Source organism: Sphaeramia orbicularis, chromosome 3, assembly GCF_902148855.1.
Source record: "Sphaeramia orbicularis chromosome 3, fSphaOr1.1, whole genome shotgun sequence".
Taxonomy (NCBI): domain Eukaryota; kingdom Metazoa; phylum Chordata; class Actinopteri; order Kurtiformes; family Apogonidae; genus Sphaeramia; species Sphaeramia orbicularis.
Genome location: NC_043959.1, coordinates 34,583,473 through 34,601,896, shown reverse-complemented (window position 1 = coordinate 34,601,896; position 18,424 = coordinate 34,583,473). Strand labels below are relative to the sequence as shown.

Below are 18,424 nucleotides of genomic sequence, written 5' to 3'. Positions count from 1 at the left end.
TTTGTGCGCCCTTTTAATATCAGATCCGTAAGGGGTTTACTCATGTTTACTCATGTGGCACAAAGGCTAATAAGTATCGTGCATGTTTTGGGGCAGTGGAATTGGGCCCGGTCATCCCTCCCAGGCAGACCATCTGCGCCAGAGCAAAAGAGCAGGCGAAAAGGAAAAAAAAAGAAAAATAGCCAGTCTGTTAGTCTGTCAATAAAGTGCTGGAATTGGCATCACCACTGATCTGGAGAGAGAGCTTCAGTATGTGTGAAAGCACAGGCGTATGTTGATCGTATGATTAATTGATTAATACACTGGTTCTTGAGGGACTTATGGGTGTTCATAAAATTATTGTGATTAACCCACAAAGACCCAAACATCCATCGTCGACCAAAACCATCTACTGATCTAAACTGTTTAATACCTGTTGATCCACTAATCCTAACAATACATGTAAATAATTTGTGTAAACTGCAGTTTGTCATCTTTTCATGGTCATCAGATATGACCCGTTTGGACGTTCAGAGGCTCCTTAGTGTACGTTCATCTTCTACACCATTGTTTCACCAGTAAAACCAATGCAGTTTGATAAATCACAGTGGATGGAGACACTTGTTTCTATGCTCAGTTATTGATGTCTTTGCTGAAAAAGTCAATTTTCTTCAGTTTTTCTCTGTTTCTGATATAATAACCCTACCTTTAATTTGACCTTTGATGAACATCTACATGGTCGGTGAATTAAATATAGGAAAATACCTGATTTACACTGAAAAAACACAAAATAAAGAGGATAATATTACAATCAATAGTGATAAATCAATTCAGAAAGGTCAAATATAAAGAAAAATTAATTTGGGAACTGTCACAAAAATAGCAGTGGGTCTTTATGGGTTAAATTATAAGATTGTGTTTTGCTTTTAGTAGTGCATGTATGACCATAGGACCATTTGCACTAATAAGTACATAATCTGCAAATCTCCCTCCGATGTGATTTTTGGACCAATAGAAACTTTTCTCTGTGCAGCAAACGGTTCTTTCTGCTTAGCTTGGTCTATTAGACAGCCTGCTAGCTGGCAGACAAAGAGAAATATCTTCAGAAGCAACAGGCTCAAGTATTATATCTTCTGTAATATTTTTTGTTGTGATTTCTTCATGGCCTTGTACCAGTTATTTGAATAAGAAGCAATAATTATATACTTTTAAAGTTAAGGACTTATTGAAAGTTAGCTTTAGTTAGTCGATCACTGTGTAGGTTTATTCAGGTGATGTAAGTGTAGTTACTGTTAATTTTGTGAAACCTGAAAGTATTAAAGCAGTCTTAATAAGATCCAAACTGAAATGTGTTTAAGCTGGAAATGGTAGAAAACAGTACAAATGGTAGGCGGCAGTTTTTCTAAAATGAAAGCTCACTTAGAACATTTTCTTTCCAATAAGAGGTCTCTTTATCAAAAATATTTGAGAAACCTCGGAATAACACCATAACCTGTGTATCACTGTAGACATGTTGACCATATCTCTGTGAAGCTAATAAGACAATGGATCATAGAGAGACACCATTGAAAGAGTAAAGTGAAATAGTGTTTTTCACAAACCTAAGACTGAAGCTCCCAGGAGATTTTTTAAGATAAGATAAGATTTTATTTATCCCACCATGGGGAAATTTCCCAGTTCACAGCATCAACATACAATAAGCAAGTGGAGAGAAAAAGACAGTCAGAATAAACAAAAAAAGAGGACAAATTAAAAAGCTGCTTGTAGACTTTTGTTAAATGTGTTGTCTAGTGTTTTTAATCATAAATGGGTAAGAATACTAACGTTTAGATGTCATTTTCTCTCTGTCCTCCCTTTGCCTCACTCTTCTTTCTGCCCTTCCCATCTTCTTCCCTCCCTCAACATGGTCTTCCCTCCTCCCTCTCTCCTCTTTGACCCTCCCACTATCATGTTTTTTTTTTCCCATGTCTTCCCTTGTTGCCTCCATCAAACCCCCCCCCACCCCTCCCATCCTCCTCTTCCTGTAGGACCAGCGCTCAACGGTCATCTCCCTCCAGAAGCTGATTGTGAGGGAGGTCGCAAACGAAGAGCGCGGCCTCTTCCTCATCACGGCAGGCATCGAGAAGCCGGAGATGATGGAGGTCCTGGCCAGCTCGAAGGACGAACGTAACAGCTGGATGCAGCAAATCCAGGAAGCTATGCAGTCTATGTAAGTGCTTGTTGAAGTTGGTCCCAATTTTTGGACCTATTTCATACTGATTTTTAAAAATTTCCTTGTACAGTAATTGTAATTGTCTGCCAGTCAAAACAAAACTCCAAACAGCTGCAGATATGACTCCAAACCCTGACCTTCTGTAGCTGTTTTATTCACACCCATAACTTTTACAGCCCATCGCATCATTATTGTCTTGTGGTTTGTCTGCGTTGTAACCCAGGAGTTAGACTCAGCCTAGCTGTGTAGATAGTAATATACGGTAAGCTGTGACAGAGCACTGTGCTGTCAGGAGGATTAGCACTACTCTACCTGGGGATGGGATGTACTCAGGGACAGTCTAATGCTGGATTGCCTTCAAGGGCAGCTCACTATAAGCAGGGGATTATTTGACTGCAGCCAACGGGAAGGAGAGAGATTTAGGACTCTGTTTCTTGTTGCCTCCGAGTTCTGTCAAAAACAAAACTGAGATCAAGCCGTTGGCAGGAAAAGAGGAGGTGTAAACAAAAACGATGAATTCTCTGCAACTTATATGCACACGTTTCTAAAATCTCAATCTTGCATTGACACAGACAGTGTTACATTGAGATTTATATATCAATGTTGTGCATATTAATTGGGTTCGTTATTTTTAAACATGTTGTTTGGTTTACTTATCTTCAAGTTTATTGGATGAAAGTAAAGAAAGAGTGAGAATGTATTAAACTTCCCCCCAGTCTAATGGGATATTTATATATTTTATTTAAAGTTATGTACTCTTTTTGTATTGAAGAACAGCTGCTTTGATATATAAAGGTATACAGTAAGTCACAAAAATACAGCAATTTTTTATATTTTAGAGGTTGAGACCCAACTGACTTTGTTTTGCTTGAGGACTACAACTATCTACAAATCAGTTTGCATTTTTTTTTTTGTGTTATCTGCAAAAAATATGAAATATATGTAAATCATAAGACTGATAGTAATGCAGCTTGCGTTCTTTCTGTCATAATTTTGCTTGGACAGGGAGAAGGATGAGGATGAAGGGATCCCCAGTGAGACAGAAGACGACAAGAGACAACTGGAGACTAAAGCCAAGGAGATGAGAGGTGAGAACAACCTGAGTTTTGATGTGTATCTGTTTTATTTATTTTTATTTTTTTACATTGAAAGTACATTGGATAAACCCCTTCCTTTTTGTTTTGCTCTCGGTGTTATTTTTGTTTTTCTACCTCCCTTCCTCCCTGTTTTGTGTCCATGTGTCACTACCGGTCAGATCTGTTGAGGCAGAAGGATACAGAGATCATGTCTCTGCTGGAGGAGAAGGTACGGCTCTTCAGAGGGATGTGGGAGGGCTTGAACTCAGGCGAAGAGGCCTGCCGGCAGGTCGATCCTTTCTTCAGGTCAGCCTCCAGTCAGGAGCCACCCAGGGGGGCATCCATCATGAAAGATGCCCTGCAGGAAGGTAAGGCTGGAAAAGAGAGGGTTTATAATATATGTGCTCTAAATTCACCGTGTTTGTGTTTTATTACCAAAAAGCAGAGGAAAGTCAGAGGGCAAAGATGCACCAGTATCTTCATTTTTATTCTGGTTTTAAAATATAAGAGGTGAAAATTGTTATATATTCACTTTAACAGATCAGAGATTTTTTTTGTTTTCTTAATGGATCAGGCAAAAATCTACTACATTGGTATTAAAATGCACTGTGCAACAAACACGCACAATTTGTTTTTTATGCATGTTTTAAGTTTTTACAAGATACATTTTTGATTTTCAGAAGTTGTCGCAAAATACCAATATCCCAAATGCTACCACTAGTCCATTCAGCTGACATTCACAATATAAAGAGTCTGCATATGCTACTTGATCACATTCAGCAAAATCTGAAGAAAATATTTACACACAAGGCTATATAGAAATATACAGTCAGTTCAACCATAGTTTGGGGATTTTGTAACGATTTTTCCTTCAAATTTTGCATCAAATTTTTATACGTAGAAGTCTATAATATAGGAACATCCTAAATAATGTAACGTTTTTGAAGATATTTAAATAGTACTTGGCCTGTTGCAACAGTTGGGTCTTAACAAAAGTTGTGAAGTTTTAGATAGGAAAGGTTTTTTGATGGGATTATCGAGGAATGTATAGAAAACAGAGTGTATTTTATTCCTGTTCTCTTTGGTGCATTGGCAGCCCTGTTCATCAAATGTGTATGTGAATAAAGCAGCCTGAAGTGGGAGATATATTGTACAGTCTGCAATGAGGGATTGAAATGTAGAGAGAAAGGGAGACAAAAAAATCCACACTTTTTATGCTGACTTTACATTTAAACTGAGGCTCTGTAAAATATTTGGCGAGTCTGAAAAATGAAACTGGATAATAACTTATCAAATTATATATGCACTGTGTCAGAAAGTATCATTAAACCATTTTAACTTAATATCCTGAAAAGAGGAAAAAGATGAATAGTTCAGTGTTATTTCATGTCTTGTATTTTTTTGTTTTGCTTCTGAACTTCTGTTTGTCCTATATATTTTTAAAAGTAGTAAAATGATATGCCTCAAACTGTATTTTAAATGACTTCAGTTTCAACTAAAAGGGTGTTTGCTATAGCACATACATCTGCCAAGGTGCAACAGTCTTGAAATTGAATCAGACATTCTATAAAGATTTCTTCTAAACTTGAATCACTGTGTCCTTCTGCCATACATCCCTCCAAGTTTCTTGAAAATCAGTGGAGTTTTTGCATGCTATTTTTTTGTCAAAATCTTGCTGTTAGACAAATAGACCAACAAACAGATGTAGGCAATTTATTAAATGTATGATTAAGTTGTTGGAGGAAGTAATAACAAGGTGCAAACACAGCATCCTAATTTGTTGTCATTGTACTGCACAGTGTGGATTTGAGTAATCATCTGGAGCACAAAGAACTGTTCTGTGATTAGTTTATTACAACATGTACAGATTTTGATTAAAACAGATTCATAAAACTGAAACTCCCTGCTTTTGTAGTTGGACCACTGAAAAGAGCACACTACTCAATCGGACTGAATAGTTTTATCAGTTTTAGGACACGTAGGAACGACTGAGTAAAACTATCTCACAGGTATGTGTATGAATGCTCCAAGACTATGTCTATGTGGTCACAAAATAAGTAGAATGGATGTGCAGTATTAAGAAGACCTTCTACAATGGCATTCAGTTTTAAACCATGAAAGGGAATTTTGGAGACAGTATTACAGACTGTATTTTGCAGCTCCTGTATCTAAAGCCTGCGGCAATAATTGTCCTCATTTTATATGTGAATTGGCAGGAGTAATGACATTTCTTTGTCTGAGGTTATTGTATTTACTTTTACTTCCCATCTACTACCAAGGGCTTTGTTTTTCTTTTTCCATTGGAAAGGTCACAATACTGCATGCTCTATCTGCATACAGTCTGTGGATTACAGTAGTCTATATGGAGATCCAAAGTTCATGCATTTAGATGGTAAAGATTTTTAAACTTTCAGTAAAAGAGCTCTGGAGTCCAAACGGGTTGCCAATAGTTGCTTAGCAACAAGAGCCTATAGCAGGCTGAAAGCAGAGGTGCCTGGAAGGATTCATGAGTGCTGGGCTGAACAGTAATACAGTTAGCCAGGATAATTCATTTACTGACCTGCACATTGGTGTGTGTGCGTGTGTGTGTAACAGTGGAGACATTACAGGCGCTGGTGAACAGCAGCCTAGGAGGGGCCATGGCCAGTGTCCAGGAGGGAGGAGCCACGGGGCCGGTGTGTTTGCCCCGTCGAGCTGAGACCTTTGGAGGCTTTGACAGTCACCAGATGCACAGCAGTAAGAGTAAGTCTGCTGATCTAAATGCTTATAGTTTTTGTTTATATAAAGAAATTATGAGGTCAGGTCTAGTGGTCAGACAGACTGCACATTTTAAGTCTGTAACACTAAAATACACGGAAGTACCACCTGCTGGTGTGGATAACTGCACTGACTCAGTGACTGGACTACAAATGTGCCCTGCCATCATTGCCAGCAGTTAGATATTTTACCTTTCATCCAGTAAGTGATTTTATGTGGCCACATAAGAGCCTGCCATCACCACACCCAGCACCTCTCCAAATGCCACTGTTCAGTGGAGTTAGATAAGACCTTTTTGATGGGAACTTGGGCAGTAGAGATGATGCTTCCTGGTTGACTCATGGCCTGGGGCAATACTTCTGAGCTGAAGGCTTACGAACTCAGAGTGGGACTCTAGTGACAGTCTGGCTAATATTGAGCTCTAAGTGGTCCAGTCTTCTACATCAGTAGCAGAACTCCAAGAGCTGATGTAAAAAACTGCACCACAGGGCATTTTCATCAGTGTGATGTGTAATTTGTTATGTATTTTGATTATTTAAAAAAAGCAGAGTCACCGCAGTGAGTTGTTCAGATTGTGTTAAAATGGTAAAAGAGGGATAAGCTGCATTGAAGGTGTTTTTTTATGAAAGAAGGAGCAAGGAAATGCAAATGCAAAGGCAAACAAAATGCAAACAAAAACAGGCTTTGCATAATTTCCAGATGAGGTATCACATTTATCACCAACAAAACCAGAGCAGAAATCAGGTCAGCACTTCTCTTTCATGTGCTTTCATAACCTAGAAATCTGCAGGTTTTCATTTCAAGCAACAGCTGCTGCAGCTGAGTACAGTGATTCATTCACCCATCTGAAACACAGCCACTCATGAGCCATCATAGACCGCCATTCTGGAACCAAAAAGGCTGATATTCTTGTTTTGTTGGATTGTTGACTTGGTTATGAAACTAGAGACTGCAGTTCTCACACATCAGTACTGATGGCTGTGCGAGCTGTAATAATTCAGTATTTTAAATCTTTCTCTTTGTCAAATTCTGTTTAGATTCAACTCATTTGCCAAATACCTCAGTGTTCTGAAGTGGCATTGACATTGTCTATGACTTTAATTTGAGCAGTATCATTTCATTGCATTGTATTATATAGAACAACTGTTTTCATACTCTTAACAGGAGGCCTTCTACATATATTAATATATTTTTTGCTGCTTTGTTCATCTTTCTTCTGTGGTTTCCCTTTTATACCAGGTGGAGACAAAGATGAGAGTGCAGAGTCAGCGGGAGATCTGCGCAGGACGGAGTCCGACGGTGTTTTAAAGAAGGTCGGCATCTTAGCAGCCAATTATTCTCAACTCTAAAGCCGCTACGCCCCCACACCTCAATGAGAACCTCAGGCCATGTGTGGGGGTGCATTTGTCCTCCAACATTAACAACACCATTAAGATGAATTTAGCTGCTTCTCTCCCTCTTGTGAATTAGCCTCTTGACTCTTCCTGCCAGATGCTGTTGCTAATGGCGACCATCACTTGTATAAGAATTCAATAGATAATGAATGGCCTGCCTTTAGGTTCTCCTATTGTAGTTCTGTACTGGATGTTAGCCTTTGTAGTCATTTATCGTGCATATATTCAGCAGCTGCACTGCTCGTAATTGTTTCTTAAATGTTTTAGCTAAGCTGCTGCTGCTACAAAGGTGTGCTGTAGAAAACTGTTAAACGAAAGCAGTTTTTCACAAGTCACCTTTTACTCTCTGTGTGTGTTCTGCTATTTAGAAAAGAGCCGTATTTTAACTCACTACATGTCAGCCAAGGCTAGAGGCTGAAGTCCCAAGGTAGTTCGGCAATCAAAGGATATGCTGCATTACTACGCTATGTGCAGAAGTCCAAATAATCAATTTAACTTATAATATGGAAATATATTTTACACTGAAGTGTCAGATTTCCAACTGATACTTGCATAAAAGCCACTTGGTGCTGTGATAGTTATTTCAAATGTGTAACCTGTCAACTGCTGGTCTGGTGTGTGAATGTATTATTGTTACATAACCATATCCAGGCACAATTACATGTTTACAACACGCCCACATATGCAGCTTTAATCATATTCTCATAGCCGTATATATAATATGCATGCTCACATACTCATCTACTAGCACATGTGTTCAGGTAAGTGCATTGTTGTGTTCTGGCTACACAGTACTCAGTGTGTGTTTGTGTGTTTGCATACACAGGGAGGAAACGCCAACCTGCTGATGATGCTGAGGAGGAACAGTGAGGTAACAGTGACTTCCTGTCTTTAACTCAGTTAGCGCTGCTGCTAACATGGAAACTGTACAAACTCTATGTAAACATTGTTGATGTAGACATTACCGATGGTTTTATTACCAGTAACAGCAGTAATAGGATTAGTGGCGTGCGTACTTGTTGATATTGGTCACAAACCATTTTAATCCCTAGAAGTATGAAAACTAGGGTCATAGTGTTTTAAATCATTTAAAGAAATATATATAATGAAATGTATGTGCCCATGTTAGAAAAGAATAGACATCCTGAGCTCAATAAGATGGAAAATTAAGTAGACAGATCACATTAATCCCACAATAAGAAAGAAAAAATAAAGATGATGAAGGTACAGAATCTTAGTAGCTGCAAAAGATGTTGACCTGTACCATCTGTTTGTTTATCCACCAGTTCTTATACATTATACTACGGAGGGCATGCTGTATTTATTTGTATGAACATCATCTGTCATAGTTATTCATTATATACAGTTCTAGTAAACAAATGCAGCTGAAAGCTCAGTGTCCTTGTACCTTTTTCATAAATATCTATGTTTGGAGAAAAGTCACATCCCAAAAAAAGTCAAATGTAATCTTCTAATGTTAGCTTCTTCCTCTGGTAAATGTATATTACCTGAAACTCACTTAAAATCAACATGTTCTGTGCTATATTTGGGTCATTTAACAGGAAAAGACATACCAAGTAAGGATAAATATTTGATTAAAATCCTCTCGGTAGAGTCTAAAAAAGCCATCACACAAATATGGAGACATTGTAGAAGAAATTCACAACATGGAAAGACTTGTATCATAAGACCACAGCAAGCAACGTGAAGATCGATGGAAAAAATGGACAATATACAGGACGACAACTGACACTATGTTCTAAATATTTGTCGTAAAATTTCAAAAATGAAATAATAAAATATAAGTAAAAAAATAAAAAAGGAAAGGAAATCAGTGCTTAATATTTAGTGCACCCACCATGCAGGGAATAAGCAAGACAACATCAGACAGACAGGTTCTTCTGTGTTATTGTGTTGTGTGACAGTATTATTGTGTTGTGTGACAGGTATATTGTGACTTTGTAAGATACTGAGTGGTGTGTGTTTTCCAACAGCAGGTTCTCAACAGTGTTTCCAGTCTACATCTTCTGCTCAGTACTCTGCAGGTGAGTTTAATCTTTATTCCAATGATCATAATTAAAATCAATGAAAAAAACCTCAAGGAGTGAAGTGAACACAGCCACAGGGGCGTTTAAAAACCGAATGCTGTATCTTGAAGACGACAAACAAACAAAACCACAGCGACTTGTCTGACATGAGCTCTCCGGCCTTTGGTTCTGATTCTGTTTGTTTTAGGCGGTGGTGGTTCAGCAGGACAGTTTCATCGAGGATCAGCGCCATGCCCTGAACGAGCGCTCTTCATCCCTCACGTCTTTGTCACGGCCGCCCTCACGCCCCAGCTCTCTGATTGAGCAGGAAAAGCAGCGCAGCCTGGAGAAGCAGCGGCAGGAGCTGGCCTCCCTGCAGAGACAACAGGCAGCTCATGCTGAGGAGAAGAAGAGAAAAGAGAAAGAATGGGAGCTCAGGGAACAACAGATGACTGAAAGGGAGGTGTGCATGCATGTGCAGGTAGATACTATTTTTTCAACCAGATCTGTGCATTTTTCATAGATTTGCATGCATTTGTAATAAATGAATGTGACCTCTTAATGTTTGAGTGTCACTTCTGTGTATTTATGAAATGTTCAGAGGCAGTGTGAATAAACAGAATGCATTTTTAAGTTAAAATATCTTGGCAGTGAGATTGATGAGTAGGGATATGATAAGCACAAAACGATTGTTGGCTTGAATAAGTGTTTACTGTCTCATAGTATAGATGTGTATGCATTTCAGGCAGATACCTTTGTTTCAATCAGTCTGAAATATGGGAATGTCCCACTAGTCTATAAATGCACACTTGTCATATCAGTGTACACAGTGAGAAAATTACTCATCAATCTCTGTACTGTATCTTTGTTCTTCAGTTTTCCCACCAGGACTGGGACAAAATATCAATATGAAAATATGTTGTATACAATACAGTTGCTCCAAGTAGTATTAGTAAGCTGAGACTCCCTGCATGTCTTTGTGAAAATGATACAACGATGCAGTGAAATAGTACATAATTCTTGTTTTTTGTTTTTTTTTGCTTGGTGACAGGTATTGTTTCACCATTAGATAAACAGAAATTATGATGCATTGTAGATGACTGTCTTGTAATGAAGTACAGAATCACTGTATTGTGATACCATTATTATGCATAACGTGTCATAATCCTGTCATGTCCCAAGTCACTCTAATGGTGCCATTTTAATACATCACCCCTTGAATTTGCCATCTACTGCAGGAGGAGGAGATCCTGAAGCAGCACAAAGAGCTGGAAGAACAGAGGAAAGAGCTGCAGAGTAGGAAAGAGGAGTACCAGAAGGACCTGGAGAGACTGAGAGACGCCCAGAGGAAACTGGAGAGGGACAGGGAGGCGGTGCAGCGGCAGCTCGACAAGATGGAGGAGCTGCGCCTGGCTGAGGTTAGCAGGGACACCTTAAAAATCATAACAGTGATAATAATGATAAATGCTCTGTTCCTCCTGCAGGCACACTGTCTCTTTTGTTGCTCCTCAGCTACAGGGGAGCTCTCATTGAGCTGGGAGGTACTCTGTTTTAGTCAGTGACATTACAGCGAGGTTGATATTTATGGAAGCTTTCACTGGGGCTTTAAACACACTGCACAAGAGTTTCAGAATTTCAGACATGTCCTTAAAAATTCAAACTAGGAAATATTACTGAATTGTAATGTTGAATTGCAGAATTGTATTTTTAGCTGTAGTTCTTTATTTTGCCTGTACTTTGATCAACAAACAAAGAAACAAAAGCTATTCTCATGTCTTTTGAGGCGTCACAGTTCTACTAAGCGTTTAATCAAGTTCAGGAGTCACTGCGCCAGCCATGCACATAGTACTCACCTCCAGATGTAGACAACATCTGTCTAACCACATTGCTTCCCCTCACAGAGGACTCCCTCGACGACTTCGGATGAATCCCAGTACCCCGGCAGCTCCCAGTCTCTGGAGTTGGACCCTCTGGAGCTGTCTTCCTCCCTGCCCAGGCTCCAGTCTCAGAAGTCCAAGCCCAAAGGAAAAGGCCTCAATCCCTTTACCTCATCCTCCATGAATCCAAACTGCAAGGGTAGCGAACCTAACAACCAGATCTCCAAAAGCCTGCTGCAGCTGGCAAAGAACAAGAGCAAAGAGGGCAAGGAGAAGAAGAAGAAGAAGGGGAAAGGAGGGAGCTCACAGACATCAGGTAGAAAATAGAGAAAAGGAGCAGGTTGATTTATATTCAGTTTATAGGGAGTCTCAATGACATTGACTTTTATTTTAACAATTTAGTCATAAATAGCGTACATCCTAGTCCACTGAGCTTGCTGTGATGATATTTTTTGAAGAAATGTAGCTTGTGTCAGTTTCAATGCTGATGCTTCTTCATCTTCTTTTGACTTACAGTAAATATAGCCACAGTCCACTCAGCTGTGGTTGCAGTTTTACAGGTTGCTCATTTATTCATGCAGCAACTTCTACTGATCTGTAGTATTGGGAACTTGTAGGGAAGTCCTCAAGCTTTTATCTTAAAGAACATGACACACGGACTTCCATTAAACTAATATTTAGAAATATGACTGTCGGTTACATTTATTTAGGAACATTATATTTTCATTCATTAAATTTGCTAAAACAGGATATAAATGCTCCACACCCTACTCTCCAATACACAAAAAAGTACAATATGAGGCATTCTTGTTGACCAGAATATTTTAATTTTAGAGTTCGCTGTCATCCTGTCAAAGCTGTTTCCATGCTTTTATGGCATCAATTGTAAATCATGATATTATACTATTTTCTGTGAACCACCTTATAGTCCTCATTCATGTTACCTGTATGTCTCCAATAAACAGTATTGACAATTAACTGTTACTTTTTTGTAAAGATGTTTGATACACAAGAAAGCACTCGGTATTTACATACAAACCTGCCTGAGATGCTCCAGTGATAATAAGTCAGCTCTTCTCTTCCTTTCAGACCCCCAGCACCTTCCAGAGCCTCCACTTGATGGAGAGATCTTCTTCTGCTGAGAGAATCATTTCTCCTGTGTCTCATCATCAACTTCCAGAGAAGTGTTACTGCCAAGTAGTAATGCATCCATCTACATCCATTATACTGTGGAACAGATTTCAGTGAAAAGACATCTAGTTAGCCTGAGATTTCAGCATTACATACAAGAAAATCACAAAAAAACATGTATTTTCTTGTAGGATAGTGCTGCCCTTAGTTTCTGGAAAATCGCCTACGGTAGTGGGTTGTTCTCGTTTGCTGGTAGGCATACTTGCAGTACAAATGATTCAGAATCGTGGAGCATTAGGGGATATTCTGTATCCAAAAAATTATTTTCCTCCTCCAAAGATGTCAGAATTTCTTTAAAAAAAATAAAAAAATCCATTTGTGACAGCTCAGTATCACAATGAAAACATTTCACGGTGGACTGACTGACAAGCTCTACTAAGTGTGCAATGAGCTTCACTACCTTTCTGTTTCCATCTTTGTTCTGACCCTAACTAGTCTGTTTTTCAGTACACTGACAGATGTTCATTATGTTCATTTACAGAAGCCAGGCCTGTTCCATGTGACTTTAACTGCACACAAACAAACATATCCAACTGCTGCTTGGAAATATGTCAACAAGCTCCATGTGGCACTTTGTGTCAACCTTCAGTGAATGTTAATAGAAGACTGAAACCCCAAAGGAAACTCTGTCTAATCTAAGACACCAAACATCAGTTTTAATCAACACTGTCAAGTGCATTTTAGTGTTTTATTCAACATCGCTGCTGTATGGATCTCCACTGAAAGAAAAATTGTAGCCTGGCATTCCTTTACTTGCTTTATGGAAAGCAGATGTGATTATGTCCACTAATTTCATCCCCAGTTTGTAAGCAAAATGGAACTGGCACAGGATAATTTTAGAAATCTTCCCTAACAACTTAATGCCATCAATCATGTTTCTTGGCAATGTTTTAATTTATTTGAATTATGGATATTTCATATTAGAGTGAAACTCTTCAGATGTACGTGTCTATTTTTCAGACTCAACAGTAATGAAAGGATTGAGACGTATCTCCCTGTGTCTAATGGCTCAATTCATCCTTTAGTGTGTTTTAGGGCCTTGGATGGATATTAGCTTGATCTGTACTTTATCTGCCTGTCAATGAGCTTTTATGCAGCCCTCATCTTTCATCTGTGCAGCGACGAGCAGGGCTTTCCTTAGTTTTTAATTGCATGTAACTCTGCAGGTAGCATACTAATGGCCTCTGTCTGTTAAGAGTTCACGTTTCTTTTTTCAACATCCCTCTTTCATTTGTGATAGACTCCAAAGACACGCACCGCCAATGGTTTTGGCAAAGGTAGGATGTTAATTTAGGGAGACAGCAGCTAGTTGGTGAAAATAAGAAAAGATATTAACCTAAAAAAAAAACCATGTGTTATGTGTCTTTGATCCAATGTTTATTAACAAATCCTGCTCAGCAGGTACCGCCTGATTATCTGATCATTTCAAATTAATCAACGTTCGTCAATGTTAAGCACTTTGGTCATAATATGTGTTTTTGTTATCAGTGTGAATTTTCAAACAAGGAGGTATTTTTTCTGTGGAATTACTTTTTTTATTTGAGGGCACTGATGCTCATGAAAGCAACAATGATCCAAAGTGAGATTGTTATGAATTGCATAAAAGATACTGTGCTTCTCTTTGGTTAGTGTTCAAAGTAAAAAAGAAGAGACTGTAACTTTTATGGAATGATTGCAAGGTGACCTGTCTGACCTGTCTTAATTTTTAAGCCTACGTTTTGGCCCAGACTGTGGGCCATACGTCTACCTGCTGGACAGGTATGATGTGAAAACGAACAAGTTGAAGAGGCCCTTTTTCAGTCAGTCACACAAACCCAGAAAAGAATTACAGAGCAGCGTCACTGAACTGCCTCGTCGCTGCCTCTTTTGTCTCATGTTTAAGTGCTGTTTGTTAACTTGCCGTCTGTGTTGAGGATTTGACTTCATGTCCAGGCTGGTTTATTATAGTGTGTCTCCTAAGAGGCTTACAGGGCCAGCCAATTAGTTGCTTCATGTCTTTTGTTTATGGCTTTGGTGTAATCCTGTCAAAGAAACAGAGAAAAATGGGTTTTTTTTCCAACTGCTGCTTTAGGTGTGTTTTGACCACTAGGGAGCACTGCACCTATGACTAAATTAGTTCCCTCCCTCCCACAACAACTAGGAAATATGAAACTATTTTTAATTTCCTTTTTTTTCTATATATGTTATTCCTGCTGAGAGAAATTGACATATTTTTCTCTGCAGGTTGTTGCCATTCAGAGATAATGTGATGAGCGTGGGCTCTCACGCTCTGTGACATTTTACCACTGCATTTGTAATTGACTGCAGAAACAAATAAGTTGTCAGAGATTGTAATTGGTTATTCTCTGAAACCAGTCAGCAGCAGCTTTAATATGAAAAAAAAAAAAGGTCCTACGGTTCGTTCGAGGGAGCGGCCGGGCAGAACCACAAACCTCTCTCAGTAAGGGACAATCAGCAGACGCGATTCAAGAAAATGAACTCCCTCCCCGATGATGATAGGCCTGTCTGTGAGACAAGTGTGTCCATCAGGTAAACTTCCCGTAGCCTTAAATCTTTAACGTAAAAATGCACTAGAGTAGAACCCTGCATCTTCTCAGGAGAGAGAAGAGCTTTTATACCTCTGCTTTGAAAAGAAGGAAATGCTTGTACTATGAAAATGGTACAGAGGAGTTTCATTTTCAACATGTAAAAAAGGGCAATGACAAAAGTGTATATATGATTTATGTATAAAAAAAATCAAATGTAAAAAAAAAAAAAAAAAAAAACCAATTCTTTTGTGATTTATTGCAACATTTTGTATGAATGTTTTATTTATGTTTTATTTTCACCTTTTTGGTGATGAACAATGTAAAGTCATATTTCACGCATAATAAAACAAAATTATTATTGATTTCATGGCTGCCTGCTTGGTCCTTGTTGGTAGTATTGGACACAACACTGATTAAAAAAAAGCACACTATTATACCATTACATAATGTTCTCATGGATTTTTATGTAGTGCTGGAAAACTACAGGCATATACACCCAAACACAGAGTACAGTATCATGATCAATGAACTCTAAACCAACAAAGTGGAAGTGCTGCTGGGTCTTCTTGGTGATTATCCACATATGCTCTTTGGAAACTTGTGCTGTGTCTCACTATTTGGAGTTAAGAAAAATCCACATTAAGCCCTGATGAAGACCAGCGGTTACAACACGGTGGCTGTATTTTAAATGATTGCCATGGAGAAATGAAGGCATTTTATTTTTACACAAATCCTACAGTGTGCCTTGGAATGTTTTTTGAAATCTTGCACGTTAATACAGATTTTTCTTGACTCCAAATATCATGATCAATGGCAGAAACACTGACTGCAGAAAAAAAATACTTTTCCCATAATGCACCTCAGTTGGGTCATTTTGACTGATAGGCCCAATCCCAATTCACCCCTTGGCCCTACCCCTTGCACTTGGCACTACCCCTTGAAATGGAGTTGCAAGGGGTAGGGGTTGAAACATTCCCCTATGAAATGAGACAAGCCTTACAGACCTGTTACGTCATCAGCAGTCATCGATACCGCTAGAAACAGATGCCACAACTTTCTTTCCGAAAGTATTCATCATGCCGTCAGCAGCTGTAACCATCTCTGTTCCATGGGCTTTGGGCATCTTTTTACAGCTACCAACCACAAACCGCAGAACCACGATCTATAACATATTGAAACGGCATTAAACGGTTGATCAAATGAGTTCAGGTTTTAACGATAAAAATATGTACATTTGTGTGTTTCTTTCATCACACTGCAGTACTTTTTAGCTGTGTTTATCTCCATCTTGCTGATGATTCGCACAGAATTATGGGAGATTTCTCATTCGCCTCCATTTGTAACGTGGTCCTGAAAAATCTCCGTTTCGAGGACCAAACAGCCCTCCCCCTTTAGCCCTTCTTTTCTGACTCATCGAGAATCGAGACACCCTTACCCCTTTTGTCTTTGGAAGCCAAGTCAGTGCTTTAAGATATAAGAAAGTTCATGTAGCACCTTTCAGGAATAAACATACAAAATGAATGAAAATGCATCGAATATAACAAAAAATGAAATGAAATACAATAAAAACTAATTAAAAGTGAGCTATTTCTTCATGGCGTCATAAGGGACATCACCACTGTACTAATTTTCACACAAAGATGTTTCAATCTCATTTCAATCAAGTCTACAGATCCAAAGTGTTTTGCAGCTATCAGAAGAAAACATACGGAACAAAAGACGACAAACTGAAAAGAAAAGCAGCAGAAAGGGGATTAACAATGGAAATATCAATAAAAATCATCACAGGTAATTAAAGTGTTCTTACTAAATTCTTTTAATAGTTTCCTGTTTCTGTAGTTGTGTTTCTCTTTGAGCTGCCACAGGAAAATCTGACAAGGCTCTTGATAGATTGACAGCAACAGAGGCGCACAGCAGCATTGGTGCCTCCTGATAAATAAAGAACCAGATGCTTTAATCTCTCTGTGCTCTACTCTGCAGACACTGCTGCAGTGTTTTGCCTCTGGAAACCTTGACTGTGAAGATTCCTCTGCCTTTTTTTAAAAAATTTTTTTTCACTCAACTGTACAATCCGTTGCATCATGCCATGTTTTCCACCATCTCCACCTTACATTTCTCTCCAGCTGCACTTCATTGATTAAACTGTGAAGATTTCCTTCATGTGTTCTGCTCATTCAACTTTTAACAAATAAACCCCAGAGACAAAACATGAGCTGATTAAACCAAGCAGCGAGGATGTTGGTGTTGTGCGGTGTAAAATCCAGGGAAAACACTATGAAAGTCAACTTGTCTTTAAAAATGTTATTTCTTCCACCAAAGTAGGTAAGTTGCAAAAGCAGAGAAGACCAGAAGCAGAGGTGGAGGCTTCATTTGCTTCTGCTCGGGTCATCATGGTGATGGGGATACTGAAACATATCACAAACCCAAAGCTGTCAGTCTCAAAGTACTGTCCAGCAGACTCAGCTCAGTCTGCTAAATACAATATGATGGTAAGTCCAAATAAAAAACAAATTAAAACTCCATATAGGGTAAACATCTCTTTTAAAACATATATGACATACAGTAACTTACAATTCATAGCATCAAAACTAAAAATGGATTTTATCATGTAATTTTCAAACCTCATCCATATTATGTTGCCCAAAAGTTGTGGAACCAGTTGTCTTTAGTTGTTAGACAGGCTCAGTCTCTGCCCGTCTTTAAATCACGTCTAAAAACACACTTTTTCTCATTGGCTTTTAATCAATGGGTGGCATGTCTGTTTTTTTTTTTTTTTTTATGCTGTTTTTAACAGATTTTAATTTGTCTTTGTTTTTATGATGGTTGTATTTTGTTGTTCTTAGCTGTGTTATCACTAGTTTTATTTACTTATTTACTCCCTTGTTTTATGTTTGGTGTACAGCACTTTGGCCAGCTGTAAAGTTCTTAAAGTGCATTATAAATAAAGTTGGTATGGTATGTTATTGCTTTACTTTCACTTAAGCCACTTGCATGTAACATGCTATAAGTGCAACCTTTTATTTTATTTATTAGTTTATTTGGTGTGGACAATACACAGTAATGAATGAACATCTGAGTTGCTGCTATTTTCTGTCATCATTTTGGATTGTTTCACTCCAGTCAGTTCCTTGAATAGCTGCCTTCAGATTTTGTTGATTTCCTGGAATTATATTATGAAATGATGTAGGCCTGTAAGAATGTGTGAATGCATAGGACGGTTTTTTTGGGGGATTTTTTTTTTTTTTTTGAGAAAACAAATTGCATTGTGATCCAAAAGCCCAACCATGTAGTTGGGCCAGTTCAAGTGGGGACATGGGGACACATTTCATGTTCCATAAGCTCTGTGTTGAAAACTAAATAACTTATCTCCATGTTCAATATGT

General features: G+C 38.5%; 1 protein-coding gene across 8 annotated transcripts in view; it reads left to right on the top strand.

Moving 5' to 3' along the window:
• The window catches only part of akap13 (A-kinase anchoring protein 13), a 109,651-nt gene extending 94,373 nt beyond the window's left edge, over positions 1-15,278 (top strand). For 5 of the 8 annotated variants that reach the window (XM_030124716.1, XM_030124711.1, XM_030124742.1 and 2 more), the window contains 11 exons: positions 2,007-2,188; positions 3,197-3,279; positions 3,447-3,635; positions 5,863-6,009; positions 7,264-7,337; positions 8,245-8,289; positions 9,413-9,463; positions 9,654-9,926; positions 10,681-10,863; positions 11,347-11,638; positions 12,412-15,278. In XM_030124716.1, the coding sequence (XP_029980576.1) occupies positions 2,007-2,188; positions 3,197-3,279; positions 3,447-3,635; positions 5,863-6,009; positions 7,264-7,337; positions 8,245-8,289; positions 9,413-9,463; positions 9,654-9,926; positions 10,681-10,863; positions 11,347-11,638; positions 12,412-12,464 (1,572 nt within the window). In that variant the 3' untranslated portion in view covers positions 12,465-15,278. The remainder of the gene's footprint in view (positions 1-2,006; positions 2,189-3,196; positions 3,280-3,446; positions 3,636-5,862; positions 6,010-7,263; positions 7,338-8,244; positions 8,290-9,412; positions 9,464-9,653; positions 9,927-10,680; positions 10,864-11,346; positions 11,639-12,411) is intronic. The other 3 variants (XM_030124759.1, XM_030124726.1, XM_030124733.1) reach the window with 2 other exon arrangements.
• Positions 15,279-18,424: the final 3,146 nt, after the last annotated feature.